This window comes from Colossoma macropomum, unplaced genomic scaffold, assembly GCF_904425465.1.
Source record: "Colossoma macropomum unplaced genomic scaffold, Colossoma_macropomum, whole genome shotgun sequence".
NCBI classification, from domain to species: Eukaryota; Metazoa; Chordata; class Actinopteri; order Characiformes; family Serrasalmidae; genus Colossoma; species Colossoma macropomum.
Genome location: NW_023494786.1, coordinates 13,516,911 through 13,532,131, shown reverse-complemented (window position 1 = coordinate 13,532,131; position 15,221 = coordinate 13,516,911). Strand labels below are relative to the sequence as shown.

The 15,221-nt window shown below is 37.8% G+C and overlaps 2 protein-coding genes across 3 annotated transcripts; one reads left to right on the top strand and one right to left on the bottom strand.

The window, feature by feature from the left end:
* The first annotated feature begins 3,468 nt into the window (after nt 1-3,468).
* On the top strand, nt 3,469-7,127 carry LOC118801021 (cytochrome c oxidase subunit 7A2, mitochondrial). Its single transcript, XM_036561199.1, has 4 exons — nt 3,469-3,605; nt 6,344-6,430; nt 6,756-6,840; nt 6,959-7,127. Exons 1-4 carry the CDS (start codon nt 3,591-3,593, stop codon nt 7,018-7,020), a joined length of 249 nt encoding a protein of 82 aa, XP_036417092.1. The 5' UTR covers nt 3,469-3,590; the 3' UTR covers nt 7,021-7,127.
* Nucleotides 7,128-8,178: 1,051 nt separating this feature from the next.
* On the bottom strand, nt 8,179-14,983 carry chp2 (calcineurin-like EF-hand protein 2). Of its 2 annotated transcripts, none has more exons than XM_036561185.1 (8): nt 14,908-14,983; nt 14,684-14,788; nt 12,385-12,457; nt 12,211-12,291; nt 11,583-11,707; nt 11,376-11,437; nt 10,234-10,356; nt 8,179-9,583 (listed from the first exon to the last, which is right to left on the bottom strand). In XM_036561185.1, the coding sequence occupies exons 2-8, from the start codon at nt 14,748-14,750 to the stop codon at nt 9,530-9,532; spliced, it is 585 nt and encodes a 194-aa protein (XP_036417078.1). In that variant the 5' UTR covers nt 14,751-14,788; nt 14,908-14,983; the 3' UTR covers nt 8,179-9,529. The 2 variants fall into 2 exon arrangements, with proteins under 2 accessions (XP_036417078.1, XP_036417083.1); XM_036561190.1 differs by having other exon boundaries at nt 14,684-14,785; nt 14,908-14,981.
* Nucleotides 14,984-15,221: the final 238 nt, after the last annotated feature.

Here is a 15,221-nt window from a genome sequence, read left to right as displayed (position 1 = left end):
AACGACCGGCTATATATTACTTACTTACGCCATTTGAAAATGCGAGCTGCCCTTGACAGTTTGTGACCATTTCTTGACAAATGGACCAACAGAAATAATCGAGATTGACTTGGTATAAAATCTTGTTACATTGGCTTATAATAAGAACAATGTTCCTTCTCCTAAAAAGTTAGCTGAGCTCATCTGAAATAGACTGATGCACAGTGCAAACATATTGTGGTCTGACGAGTCAACCTTTCAAACTGTTTAAAATTATATAATGGACACTGTGTTCTCCAGGCTTTCTAGATGCCATCTTTTTCAGCGATGTCCATGCTCAATTCAACATGACAGCACCAAAACACATTCTGCATGTGTTACTACAGCATAGCTGTGTAATCAGAGAGTGCAGGTGCCAGTGTGTCACATTATGCTGAAAATACAGGAACAATGTATATGGCTGCACAGCTGAAGACTTGTAGAACTGAAGATTGGCTAAAAATTCCACTTTCAAAACGGGATCAGTTCAGTATATATAATTTAACAATTAACACTATAACACATGTAAATCATGAAATTATTACTCTATTTAAAGTTAAGGCAAGCTGTATACCATATTCTTCATATTTGTCTCTTTAGTGTTCCAAATTGTTGGTGACTGAATAAAACCCAGAATTTTTTTCCATGTTTTTTTCTTATTCAGAAATCGGGGTCTAAACCAAACCATGGATTTGGAGAATCCTTATACCCCTAGTAACTAAAAACTGAACTGAAGCAAGTATTTCGTTACTTACTTATATAAATCTATTTATAAATCAATTTATATATATAATATATATATATATATATATATATATATATATGCACTTTCAAATAATATAACTATTTCACTATATAATCATTAGTTACATCCAAAGTCAAGATTTAAATTAAATTAAAATGTAAAAAAAAATTCAATTTAATTAAATGGCGATGCAGTGCAAAGGGGGAAACCAGCAACAGATGGCTGCACCAGGGGGTGATTTGCACTCAAAGTGAATCAACGAGGAAGACTGTTACAGGAAAACTGGAAATCAAATGAAATTGCAGCTATCACTGACGTATAAACTCAGCCGATGTGTCATCAGTATATGGGGAATATAAACAGTTTGTGAATGACACGTTTTTGTATGTGCCGCTGGTGAAGAGTCAGCCTGTGACCACGCGGACAGTGAGTGGATGGTCTGAGGAGACCTACGAGGCACTGCAGGACTGCTTTGAGGTTACTGATTGGCCGGCACTCTGTAAGCCACACGGAGATGACATCAACGGGCTCACAGAGTGCATCATGGACTACATACATCTCTGTGTGGACTCCACTGTCCCAACCAGGACTGTTAATTGTTACCCAAACAACAAGCCGTGGGTAACAAAGGACATTAAAGCTCTCCTTAACAACAAGAAGAGGGCCTTCAGAGCTGGAGACAGGGAGGAGGTGAGAACGATCCAGAGGGAACTGAAGACAACTATCAGGGAGGCTAAGAACAAATATAGGAGGAAGCTGGAGTGGAAACTCTGTGGGTATGGAGCTGGCCATTATGGACAATGGCTCCCATCCACTCTACGACACAGTGATGAGGCATAGGAGCACATTCAGTGCAAGACTCATTCTACCGAAATGCACCACAGAGCGCCACAGGAAGTCATTCTTACCTGTGGCCATCAAACTCTATAACTCCTCCCTCAATGTGTGACACTATGGTTCATCTGTGCAATACTCAATACCAAATTGTACTGTTCATATGTGTAATAATAAAAATAATTTAATTGTTTTTTTTTAATTATGTGTGCAATACCTCAGAGGTGCAATAATTGATTCATTGATTGACAGCCCATTTATTAGCATAAGGACAAGGAAATACAGAAATAAATAAATAGAGAAATAAATATATATAGAAATTAATACTTTTGGAAATAAATGAATAAAAAAAAAATTAAATAAAGAAACATAACAAAAAAATTACAAAAAATAATGAGGGAAAATTACTAAATAGAAATATATAAGTAAATGCAGACCTTAATTTATGCAAGGTTTTATTTATTAATAATTATATATATATATATATATATATATATATATATATATATACTTATCATCATCATTCTTTGCTAATATTCTAATTCATACATTAATTTACTAAGTCATTTATTTTTAATTTTATTCATTTTTCATTTTGGCAGGTCTGGTCCACCATTCAAAATGCTGTGTTTCCGTTACTGAAGAAATTGTAAATATAACAATTTTGTGAAAAGAGTAACAGCTGTATAATGGGCAACATATTTTTATATTTCTGAAGGTGGTATATATTTTTCATAATAATGATGGTATACATTAAGATAATTCACAGTTTTAATGAAATAAAATGCCTGCTTTTGGTAAATAAACACAACCAGTTTACATACTGGCAGATACATTTTTTCTATTAAGAAATATGCTTGAAACAAGCTAAATGATCTGCCAATATAGTGTGATCATTTCACTTTAAATATGTAATAAACAGTAAATAACAGTTATTTTTGGTGTGTATATATATTTCAGAATAGGTTATTTAACATCAACTCATACACTATAACGTATTTGCATTTTCTTAGGGCCCTTGGATCACGGGGTCCTTGGGTGGCTGCCTACCTTTGCCTAGTGCAAAGGCCGCCCCTGCAAAGAGACACTTTACTTATTTATTCAAAATGATTTGTGAACCTACACGTGTCTTCTGAGTTTTAATATGTAATGTTGATAATGGTAGTAAATCTGAAAAAAGAACTTTTCTTTGGGGATTATTTTGCCTTCCAACACCCTGCATGTAATCTTCCTTTAACAATCATTTTTATGTATTTTTTCATGTATTTTAGGCCAAAAAGCTTCTCTCAGAACTACTGTAAAACGATGGCTCAGTCATCAGACAGAGTATTTATAACTATTTCATGTAGTAACTTTCTGTGAGCGAGCTTTAAGGAGCATTAAACACTTCAGGAGTCTGGCTCCTCTCACTACCACAGTGAACCAATCTGAATTGATAGGTTTCTCTAGAACAGAGCCACACCAAACCACTCTGAATGACTTCAACAGCTTAATTGTGCAGAAACATTGGTGGAATTGCCCTATTGTAACTGGCCAAATACCTGAAATACTTACTAAAACACTGAAAATACATACATATGTACACATACATAAATCACTATGACAAATGATTATACATTTTGAGCAGTACTGTACTTTTGAGTGGAATCACCACCACAGGCACAAAATGTGAACCTTATCTGTTTTTAATAATGTAATAACAGAATAGCACCAATAACAGTAAAATCATTCATATTCTCAGCAGGGCCAACTTCCACTTCTTCATATTTGTAGCATTACTAGTTCCCATATTGCCTGGCTGGATGACTGGGATAATCCACAGCATCTGGAGCACTGCTTTAGTCCAGTTGCAGAGCTGTCCAGTGTGAGTGTTTGTTCCCTCCCGTCCACCATACTTGGCATCGGTTCAGAAGTTCTGCAGTGTGTATGTGCGTCCTTGTATGGGCCCTGGCTAGACAAGCAGCAGGAATCTTCACAGAGAACAGCGAGCAACATGAGGCACTTACTGGTAAAAACCTCGTATTTACTAATGAATTCTAACGTTGTTGGTAACAGCTTTATTTGTTCTTATGTTAAGCCTGCAAGAGGGGAAAAATGACTTACTAATGGAAACCAGCTCACTTAAGCAGGGCAAAAAAAACCAGATTGACCTCTGTGCCACATTCGGCTTAGTTGAAGTTCTGAGGATAACATTATCAGTCCCTGGACTGGAACTTATTAAACAGTTTCATCTTGTAATGAACCTTGTTATTGTAAAAACAAGTGGTAGCAATAGAGGAAAATTGCTGAATGACTGCAGGCCAGAAATAACCTGTTAACTGATATGGAAGCACTTGCTTTATGAGGAAAGCAAAGTGGACCGTACAGAGGTTTGCTGTCTGCTCAAACAAACTTTAAATCAGGAACGTTATACTGGCCATCTAAAGCCAAATGACTTCATATGTGTTATTAAAAATTTCTATGCATTAACTTTAACTGAGCTCTTTCCCTTGTACTAGTGTAAACACTGCATGCATGTATTCCTATCAAGATTTCTTGAACAGGAACTAACACAAACCTACGTTTGCTGTCTAGAAAGAGTTAATGCAGGTCATGTCACCCTCACACACTCCAGGTTTAGCATGTGTACATGTGCACGCACACATACACTGAGGAAAGGGTCATCTTTTCTGTCCCACCCTCAGTCTGTAAACTGAGCTCTGATTGGTCTGTTCTCCATGTTGCGCAGTCTCAACTGTGACTAATACTGATTCCTACTCCTGTTTCACTTGCACATATGACCTTGGGAACCATAATGTGTGCTAAACCTCAGCCATGTGTTTGATTAATGTGTAACAACTTAAACAGACTACTAGACTAGACGCATTAAAGTTGGGTTCTAAAATAGTCGGTTTCCACAATTTTGGAGCCGTAACAACAAGAGGTTTGACACTGAATACAGTATAACCTTAAAGTATCAAAGACTTCTTCCTTGTGTGATAAGAAAAGAATTTTGATGGTTTCATGCTGCAAATATGCTATTTAACCCCTTAAACTGCAAGGCCACACTCATAACTACATAATAGTTTTTATGGAATAATTCACAACAGTTGCTGAATAATGAGGCTGCAGTTTAATGGAACACATTAAAGCTCTGTGCAACTATTGGCCTAGACGTTTAGATAATTTCTTTAAAGCAGTATTTAAGTGGGATCTGTGAGTATTTAGACAGTGACTCAGTTTTCTGTTGATTTGACACTCGATTTACACCTTATCAGTACTAAAGCGTATCAGCCTCGGGCCGATATCAGCCAAAAATGACAAATTGGATATTGCAGGGGGAAAAAATGAATCTGATCCAATCCTGTAACAAAACTAGCCTGAAATCTCAAACAGGCAAAAGTGCACAAGTAGGATGCAGTAGGCTATTCTGAACACAGCATTACTTAAAAGTAAAGAACATTTTGGCACTCTCCTATAAAGTTGCCATTTTGGAGACACTTGTTTTTCTTTGGAACGTGACGATATACACGGTCATATACTGAAGACTGGGAGCCCCTGGTTTAATAACATGTTTTGTTGATTTTCTAAGTGAAAGTAAGTGAACACATCCTCTACAGAGAACACACTCCTCCCCATTTTAAGGTTTAATTACTGTTTATTTGCTGAACATATTTGCTTAACATTTAGGAAAAATATAAAATATTGTATGTTTTTCCAGCATGTAAAACTCCACAAAATTGTCGCTGTCGGGACAAAACTTTGTATCTATTTTTTTTACTTCTTTACATAATTTTAAAACACAATTCAATAGGCCAAAGCCTTTTGTCAAAGACTCCTTGTGGAAAAAAAAAACCTCTTTACCTTAACTTACATTATAAGAAACTGTATTCAAGTGTGTTCTTTGTAGAGGATGTGATATTTTCCCTTAGAAAATCAACAAAACGTAATTTGACCAGGAGCGTTCAAACTTTTGCGCTTGACTGTGTATCGGTACCACTTAATACTACTTAACTACTTAAACAAGTTGCTGCTCAACTGTTTCTTGGTTGACTGTTTATGACTGGATTGTTTGTTACATACACAGTAAACAGACAGTTACGGGAACAATAGTCTTAAGAGGAAAAAGAACTGCCTAGGACCCAAAGCTTCAGACCTTATTTTGAAACTCTGGCTTGCCAGAGGACTTGGCTCACTTGACTTTATTATTGATGTTACTACGGAAGGCAGCAGCAGGAGGAGGAGTACAGAAGTGTCTCGACAGCACAAATCAAAGACGACGCCTTAAAAACACATTTTAAGTGGGAAAAGAGCAATAATATGCTCTGATATACAGGCTCTGATCAGTAGATCAGTAGATCCTGACAGTTGTCTGGACATGTGCTTCAATAGAAGGAATAATTTTTAAAATTCCTAACTCTACAGAGGTAAATATAAATAAGTAAAGCAAAATCGTGCAAATTAGATTTACAAAGAGGCAAATGGAGCTCTGAATTAACTAAAACTCTGAAGGAAAACGCTGGAGAATGCTTCCAGCATTGATCTCATGTGATTTGCTTATGTTATTTTAATACTTTTGCTTAGCTCTTCGAAACCACTGGAACCAAAACTTCCCTTTTTTTTTACTTGCCCGTAATAAATTTGTCTGTAATGTCTTAGTGAGATGATGCAACTAAAAGGTGTAGTAATCCAATGTCAATGGGCTTATACTATAAATATAACATGAGATGTGTGGTCACAATCCATTTTTTGTGGAATTTTCATTAGAGCCTTCAGCGGGTGGCCGCCCGGGCCATCAACACAACAGCCAGACAGATGAGGAACAAGGTTCCAGAGAAGCAGAAGATTTTCCAGGTGAGCTATATGAGAAACACAGATGTACTCACAGCATGTTCATTCAGTGCAGTGCTGTACATACACTTTTAACAAGCTCTGTGGGTCTGAAAGAGGACATAGAAATGAATCCCTACACCAAAAGCAACAAATATGAGAGGACTCTTGTGGTTCTTTAAACTTTCCTTTTTAAAGAAAGTTTTAAAAAAAAACACCATAATAATGTGTATGTATTTCCATATCCATATGTTCAAACCAAAAATCACTAGGTTTTATATTTCAGAACGTAGCTGGTTTAGGAGAGGAAACATTCTTGCAGTATGTGTTTAACATTCTTCTTTTTCAGGAGGACAATGGCCTGCCAGTCCACATCAAGGGGGGGACCACTGATGTGCTTCTCTACCGCTTAACCATGACCCTCACTATTGCTGGTAGAATACTACACATCCTGATGTCCATCACTGCATCTACGTCCAGTGTTGGTCTAGTGCTTTGCTGCATCCTTATTACATTACTGAATCTGATCTTTCTCTCTGACTCTGTTTATAGGCACTGGATTTTCCTGTTACTGGCTACTGGTGGCCTCAATGCCCAGAAGCAAGGCAGACTAAGGAGGGCAGATGAGATTATTGTGTGTTTCTTACATGAATTCAGTTGAATTCACTTTCATGCTGTACAAATACAATTTCAAATAAATGTATAGGGTATATAAATCAAAGTGTGCCAGTGTGCCTCTGTAGCCTTGGGCTCTACAAAGCATGTTAGTCCTGTGGAGGTGTAGAGAGCAGAGAAAATTCTCTACAGCAGTGTGCTTGGCTGCATCCAAAACCACTTTTATTCTGTACTGTACTGTGCACAGAGTACTAATAAATGTACTACAAATGACATTATACATATACATTATATATATATATATATATATATATAAAGAGAGAGAGAGAGAGAGAGAGAGAGATAGTCCTCACAAAATGACTGGTTCACGAAAGTTCTTTGGCTTTATCTTTTATATTTGGCAGTTATATTTATTCTGTTTTCAGAAATTCCCCTACGGCAAAATAAATATAAATTCAAAATCAGCGTTCCCACTCTTTTTTAGGAAACTATTTTCCATGACTTCTGTACATGGCTCTTTCTCACGAAAAGTAATCTCAAAACAATTTATTCACAAAAACCATTCCTTAATCAGTCATCATTTGATCACAAGCTCTCCAAAAACATGACTGAACATACAAGCTACAAGGAGCTGCCTTTTATTAAAGTAGCCTTGCTCTATCAGGTATTCCGACACAGCGTCTACATGCAACTTAATTGCATGTAACTTCAATAGGTATGACTGGACACTCAAACTGGGCATTAGCAGCTAAAAATATGCAACCTTTGTGGTTTCATCACCCAACTTCACACTTTTCCAGGACATTGTCAATTTTCACATTTTCCAGGTGTTTTCCATGATCAGGGAAAAATGATCCAGGTTTTTCACAACGTGGGAACCCTGAAAATGTTTTGAACACAGCCGGCAGATGACGTACATCTGCAGTTTCCCTCTTCACGCAGTTACAGACCTGGTCCTAAAGCTTTGACTTTGCTACCACCTTGTGGCAAAAATGGATCTCTGCCAGCAACGTGGAAAAATACAGTTCAATTACTCAGCTTGAACAGTCATGAAAAGTTGAGGAACCATTGGATTTATCCTCCACAGAACATAATCTAAGTACTAGAGTGAGTGGACACACTACTAATCTATTCCCAACAAAATACCATTGCACAAGTACAAATTTATTTTTTTTTATTATTTTTAGCATAGTCATTAATACAAAAGCAAAGGCTGCATTTCCAAAAACATGCTGTTAAAGTTGACATGTAATTTGTATTCAAGGAGATTCTGTTGATAATTTTATCTGGACAACACACATAAGGTTTAAGGTCGGTAAAATTGTCGAGGTAGATTTTTACGCAAACATTGCACTAAGCCTTGAAATTAAAGAGTGCATGCAGAAAGTTACTGAGTAACTCTGAGCAAGCATTGTTCTGTATTTGCAGCTGCATATAACTTGTGCCTTGTCAGACAAGCAAATACTGTTTGTGAGATGTGCATTGCATCCATTGGTTAAAAGACCCATCTTTAGTGTCAATAAAATATTTAAGTACATTATAACTACCTGTTGTATACAATTACTAACTAAGACAACAGTGTTGTTGATGAATAACTAAGCTACTAGCTCATGTTCTAGTAAACTGTGGAAAATTTGATTAATTTTGTAGTGCACTGTAGACATTTTAAATCATTTAGCTTTAAAGTATTTATGTTTGCGCCCTGCAATGGACTGGTGACCTGTCCAGGGTGTTTCCTGCCTTCCACCCTATGGCCGCTGGAATAAGCTCCAGAACCCCCTCGCGACCAATAGGATAAGCGGTTTAGAAAATGTGTGTGTGTGTAATTATGTTTGAAATCAAGTGGTGAGATAGCTAATAAATGCTATATGTTACGTTTTTCTAAACAAATTGCCAGTTTTGCTTCTACTTCTCCTGGACAATCTAATATCATTAGTACACAATATAATATGTGAGCAGGGAATTTTCATATTCTCATTCTGTTTCTTGTTTTGTTTTCATTATCGTAGTGCAATGCATTCCTGTTCCAGCCTGCAGGCTCACTGCAGGTGATACATTTTCCAATAGAGAAGAGAGCTGGTAGCTTAGTTTACTCTATTTTGGAACACAACAGCTAGTCAACACAACTATTCCAGTTTTTTCAAAAAAAGAAAACTCAAGCAAAGTCACAGTAAAGCCAGGCAAAGTATCACAGTCGAGTATCAGAATTGTGTTTCACAACTGTTAAGCAGGTTAAAAACCTTTGTTCACTCAACAAAATTATACATCACACATATTTCTCCAGGCTCTGACAGCTTTCAGTAATAACTGCATTCCAGTAAATTCCATGATACAGAACTAAATAATCTTTGTAGTGTAATTAACGAGGAAGTTTAAAACAGTGATTGGGTGAGAGAGGCACGGCAGTAGTGGAGAATAAGGAATACCTCTGAAGACTGACTCCGCTCTCTTTGCTCTGTAATGGTAAGACTCTTAATTCCTTAGTGCTTCTTGGGAGCTCACAATGCTCTAGCGCAGAAAACGGATGCTCATCTTGTGGTCAATGTTGACCTTTTCCAGTGACTAATGCAAAACAAAAGAAGACCAATTCTCAATCTGAGCTCTGTAACAACACTTTAAATGCATCTGTCATAAATTACAGTCAATGTGGGTTTGTGGTAATACTTAAGAAACAAAGACAACTTAAAGAGATCTTTCATTAAAAAAAGTTAAGTAACTGTCTGTATTTTAAAGAGCCCAAGTTTCTGTGGTTTATCTACCAAAAAGAGTCATAATTCATTTTTATGCGAACATTTTCCAACCTCTCTCTATTCCTTAGAATTAAAAAGGCTGTTTGTTACAGTGCCTTTAAAACTGATTTATGTAAATTACCTCTGTTCTTATTGGCAGCCCTGTATTGTGCCTAATCAAAAAAACAATCCAGGCCAAAACACTCCTTATAATTTCAGTGGGAATGGGCGGCCTTAAACAGCTGTTGGCTGAATGGGTGGATATATGCAAATGCTTTAGTTTTTTGAGACTTCAAAGAAATAATGAGTTCAAAATTAGCTGTTTTTGCAACTCTAACATGAATCTGAAACTAATATGCAAGTTATGCAGTTATGAGAGTAACTAAAGTGTGGACCTACACACCTTTACATTTGAAATATCACAACCACTACACATAAAATGAATATTTTTTGAGGTGCACAGTGCACGTAATGTTGTTTTACCTTTCGAAACTCCTCAAAAGATATGGCATCATCTTTGTCCAGGTCTGCCTCTTGAATGGTGCGGTCTGCTATGCTTTCCAGCTGTTCCTCAGTCACCTGCTTCTCCAGCATTGCCCGCAGAACCTGCCAAATGTCTTTCAGATGTCACTTGATTAAATCAGGCAGATTCCTACCTATTCTAGAGTGCTTCAATATATGAATGTAGTGAGTGCACTACATTCATATATTGAAGCACTCTAGAACAATATTCTCAACCCAAATATCTGCAACACTCAATGTTAGCTTAAGTGCAAAATACAGGTCCTGGGGGGGAGTCTGGGACTTCCTAATAAATCTCCTGGAGCCCCTGAATGTCTGAAAAAAATCAAAATTCTTTCCCTGAAACTAAACTTATCAAGAACTAAATGTATCGAGAAGTTACGCTGTTCGTTAGGGAAACACAGACATTCAAATACAAATTCAGAAGAAGGTCATTGTTTAGCTTACTTCACAATCAACAATCTTCTGTCTTTAATATCCTTAACTAACTATGCAGCTCTGGTCTGCCTCGGGGTGGCGCTGTAGCAAATTAGTCCACCCTGTTGGTCCTTCATAGTCTAGCAAATGTAACTAAGACCAGAATAATTCTGAAAAACCTTCACAATATGCCACAGCATAATTGTTAATCTGACAATTTGTCCAATTTTGCAAGAGATTAGTGGAAAGAGTGAACTGGTACTCATTTCTCAAACCGAAGACATTTTGGTGCCATTGAAGCTAGTATCAGCTGAGCCCGATGAGTTAGCAGTTAGCCAACGCTGGAGTAGCCAGCCAACATAGGACCCCAAAACCAAGGAGTATTTCACACACTGATGTTAGACTGATTATCACTACCAATATATATTACACCAATAACTTTACCTATGACATATGATATGAATTGGTCTAATACATAATTATAAAGATGAGATCAATCTAAACATAAATGTCATAATGATATTTGGGTAGGTTTGTCTCCACTTTATATTGCAAACTCAATATTTTAGACCACATAGACGACTATCAATAAGCTTTGATAATGGTGCTGTCAAACACAGAAACACAATTAACATTACCTAGTATGAAAACATTAATGTTTTAACAAGACATTCACAAGCACTGACCTGCAAAAGTTCATGTCTGGAAATCTTGCCATCCTTGTCCTGATCGTAAAGCTGAAAAGCAACTATATAACCAGTAAGTTAGCTGACACATATATAATATAATATTTACCTACAAGACGTCAGATAAAGAAATAGTTTAACCCAATAAAAAACCTTCCATTAAAGTAAAGGTGTACTATTTTCTTTTCAAAAGCAGTGTAAACATACATTTAAGTTTGTTGCTCCTGCTATTTATGGGGTCTGGGGAGTTGGGCTCTTTAGGCCGGTTCTTGTCAATGGGACGAAAATGTGCCAAGATCCTCACAAAGGATGGGAAGTCCAGCATTTCTTCTCTGAAAGGAACATAATTTCATTTATATGTAATTCCAAGCATTTTACACAGAGAAACATAATGAATTTCTCTGTAAAACTCAGTGACACCTTGATTTCTTTTTAATCTGCATTTTTGTCTCTTACCAATAACTCCTGTCAATTTGTAACAACTCCTTACTGTCCTAAAGGTGTAGGGGATGTGATTTTTGCAGTTGTCAGTTAGTTAAAATTACTACACTCATTGCAGTTTAGCTCTTGATATTGTCCAAAAGCAGCATGTCAAAACTCTCTGTCCTCGCCCATTTCTCACCAATTTGTCAATACTATAAAACCAGTCATACTTATCACTTAGAATTCCTAGTACACCCTTGAATAATATAAAATATATAAGCTTATAGAGCAGAAGTTCCACTGTGCATGCAGTAACTGCATCTTTCATTACAAAACAAACGAACATAACACTTACATAAATGACTGCAGTACCAGAGCCTCTGTGTATTAATCCACAAAGAGATGTTCTTACCCTGAAGTGAAGAAGGCCCCGACTATTCTGTCACAAATAGGGTTCATGGCCAGCTCCTTTATGGCTACAAAATCTTGAGGACTTTAAGAAAAATAGGTTAATGAGACTTTGGGTATTTTGTGCCAGGCTCTGTAAGTGCCATTAAAACATAGAAAAAATGCTTAAGCATCTTACCTAAGAAAACCTTTCTTGTCTTTGTCCAGAGCTTTGAAGCGGTCATACAGGCGGACGAGATGTGCAGGAGTGACTGCAAGAGGAATAGGGCACAATCAACACCCTCATTTTCTGTACTTTAAACACCGAGTTCATTTACACACACATAAGCTGATCATTATTGGAATTTAGCAGTTATCTGATTATTCAAGTGGTCATGTAAACAGCATACTCTGATTCCTTAGATGAGATTAAGGCCTAGAAATACATTAGAGCTGGACCCACACTCTGATTTCTTTGTTTTCTCAGCTTGCACATATGTGAAAACAGACCGCTATCCCAGCAACAATAAACAGTGCATAACACAGCTGAACACAGGTTGAAACCAAGTACATGCCTGACGAAAAAAAACAGTTCGAATATTTATCATCTTCTGGATGATGTACATTCATATTCTCATACTTTGAGACACATATATAATGTGTCTCAAAGGTAATATCACAAGCAGTCATATGGCATTTGAGTTTTATGTGACGTTTACATCACGTCTTCTTCTGTGAGTTTATTGGCCAGTTGCAAAGCAGAAATCCAATTACTGCGTGGCTCATGTAGTAGAACTTTGTAGTAGAGTTTTCCCAATACCTGATTTTCTGCAATTACCAGATTATTAAGTGCATGTAAACGCACACGCTGTGTCATGATGATAGGGACACAGTGGAATCAGTCAGGTCAGTTTTAAAGGTGGGTCATCCTTTTAATGTCAGAACACTTTTTGTAATATTTGGCTAAATTCTCCTCACATTCTGGCAAGTCTGAATAAATTAGGTGTGGCTGTAAGGCTCTGTAAAAGTGGGAAAAAGACACACTGTAGACCACCAACATTCAGCCAACCAGGACGAGGAGGCGTATTTACTCACCTGTCAATCATGTTGCACGCACAGCACTTACGGGAAGCCATGTTTTAGCGCTGTACAGCTAGCTAGCTCCACACATGAACTGTGAGAAGACCCCTTTCTAGAACTTGGTTAGTTCTTCCAAAAGTAAAAGTAATACAAAAATTGCCAGTTCTGTCACTTCTTACGACAGTTTGCACGGCCAAACAAACCAAGATAAAAAACAACGGAAATTTTAAACGAAAACCAAGAGAAGAAACGAGGGAAATTTTAAAATAATAATAATAATATGACGGATGTAGAGTGAAGACACAAGGCTGAAGCTGAAGAAGTCAGGCCTGAGGCCCCAAAGTGTAACTGCTGCACCATTTAAGGTGAAAATTCAAACGAGAAGCTGGAGAACAAGAAGCTGAATTCAGCCTCGCAGCGAAGACCAGAGCGCGCATCCGTGCGGCTATGGGTGTTGAAGGACATGAAGAGGGACCCCTCACTTTATATCTTCTGGACAGGTAACTTTATTATTGCACATTACATAATTTATTAGAAACTACACAGCTGACTTACAGCTGTGCAGCAAAATAACTTTATAGCTAGCTAGCTAACGTCCATGTTAGCAAACGGTTGTAACGTTAACTAGCTGCCTACAAAGTAGCTAACCTAACCTATGTCACCTAGCTTATGCTGTTGCACTAGCTTGGAAAATAAGCTAGCTAGCTTGTTAACTAGTTAGAGATAACATGGCAGCTTGTCTGACGCTTACAGAGTGAACTCTAGGCTCACTCCGTAACGATAGGCAGCCAGCCAGCTTGTACGTTAGCCAGCTAGCTAGCTATTCAAGCTAACCTAGCTATGTAGATGACCGTTCGCGCCCTCATTTCAGTCACAATAGTAAATGATGAATAAGAAATACACACACACACACACACACACACACACACACACACATTTTCTAAACCGCTTATCCATTTTATTCACCACATTCGTCGCCAATATATGAGGGTTTCTCTCGCTGCCTTTTTAAAAACTCTATTTCGCTTTTGACTAAACTCCTGTGATCTTGGCTCCTGTCTGTCACAGCAACTGTCACTGTCCATCCACTGCCTTCAGACCCTCAGCTCTCAGCCCCCATTAGAAACTCACGTCAAAACACACCAGTTCACTGCAACCTGGCCTTCACATGTTTACAACTAAAAACAGCTGCACATTACGTGACCAAGACACTTAAAAAAAAGAGCAAGAATAACAAATTATTCCTTCACAAAATGTAAGCTAGTTAATGAAATCACGTTCATAGGGAAGATTTATGTCACCGTTATGCACTTTGTGCTCGATATAAAGCAGAGTTAAACATTTTGTACAGAAAACAATGTTGAATAGTTCAACGACAGCGATCCATTGACGAAAAACACCAACTTTAACCTACTTACAGCCAGTTTCTTGCATCAAGTCCTCCGCGTTGGGGATTTTTGCCAGGGTGGAGCTGGTGGAGCCCATCTCATACTCTTGTTTTTGTCATAGCCTAGCCAATGCTGCTAACAGATGTTTAACGCAGACAGGTTCAGACAGTCTTATCAAGCTCAAATTAGGAAAACATCGTCACCACAACCGCAAAATCTCGACCAAACCGACAACATTTTCAAGCTTGTGTTACCTTCACGACAGACATGAAATCTGACCAATCCCAGTTTCACGACCGTTACTGCTTTTCGCACACTTATTCCGAAACGTCCCGCCTCCCTGCGTCAGGATTGGCCAGTTAACACCATCCTGCGTTACAATTGGTCAGTAGTTCGGCGGACCGCTTGTGAATGTGAACGACTGGCCAATCCCAGCGCAGGAAGCGGGTTGTGTCTGAATAGCGGTGGGAAAAAAACAACGCGGACCAACGTGACCAGTAACTAGCAAAAGCAGGACACTGTAGAGCGGTCACTGCAGCAATCCAGAGGGCTCTGCTCAAGAAAGCAA

What these genes read in the sequence shown, in the direction of transcription:
- chp2 (XM_036561185.1), bottom strand. Translation starts at nt 14,750, where the DNA reads ATGGGCTCCACCAGCTCCACCCTGGCAAAAATCCCCAACGCGGAGGAC. An exon ending in GGGGCCTTCTTCACTTCAGG is followed by an intron (nt 11,708 to 12,210) that starts GTAAGAACATCT and finishes TGTTCCTTTCAG; the next exon opens with AGAAGAAATGCTGGACTTCC. An exon ending in CCAGACATGAACTTTTGCAG is followed by an intron (nt 10,357 to 11,375) that starts GTCAGTGCTTGT and finishes GACATTTGGCAG; the next exon opens with GTTCTGCGGGCAATGCTGGA.
- LOC118801021 (XM_036561199.1), top strand. An exon ending in AGAAGCAGAAGATTTTCCAG is followed by an intron (nt 6,431 to 6,755) that starts GTGAGCTATATG and finishes CTTCTTTTTCAG; the next exon opens with GAGGACAATGGCCTGCCAGT. An exon ending in CATGACCCTCACTATTGCTG is followed by an intron (nt 6,841 to 6,958) that starts GTAGAATACTAC and finishes CTCTGTTTATAG; the next exon opens with GCACTGGATTTTCCTGTTAC.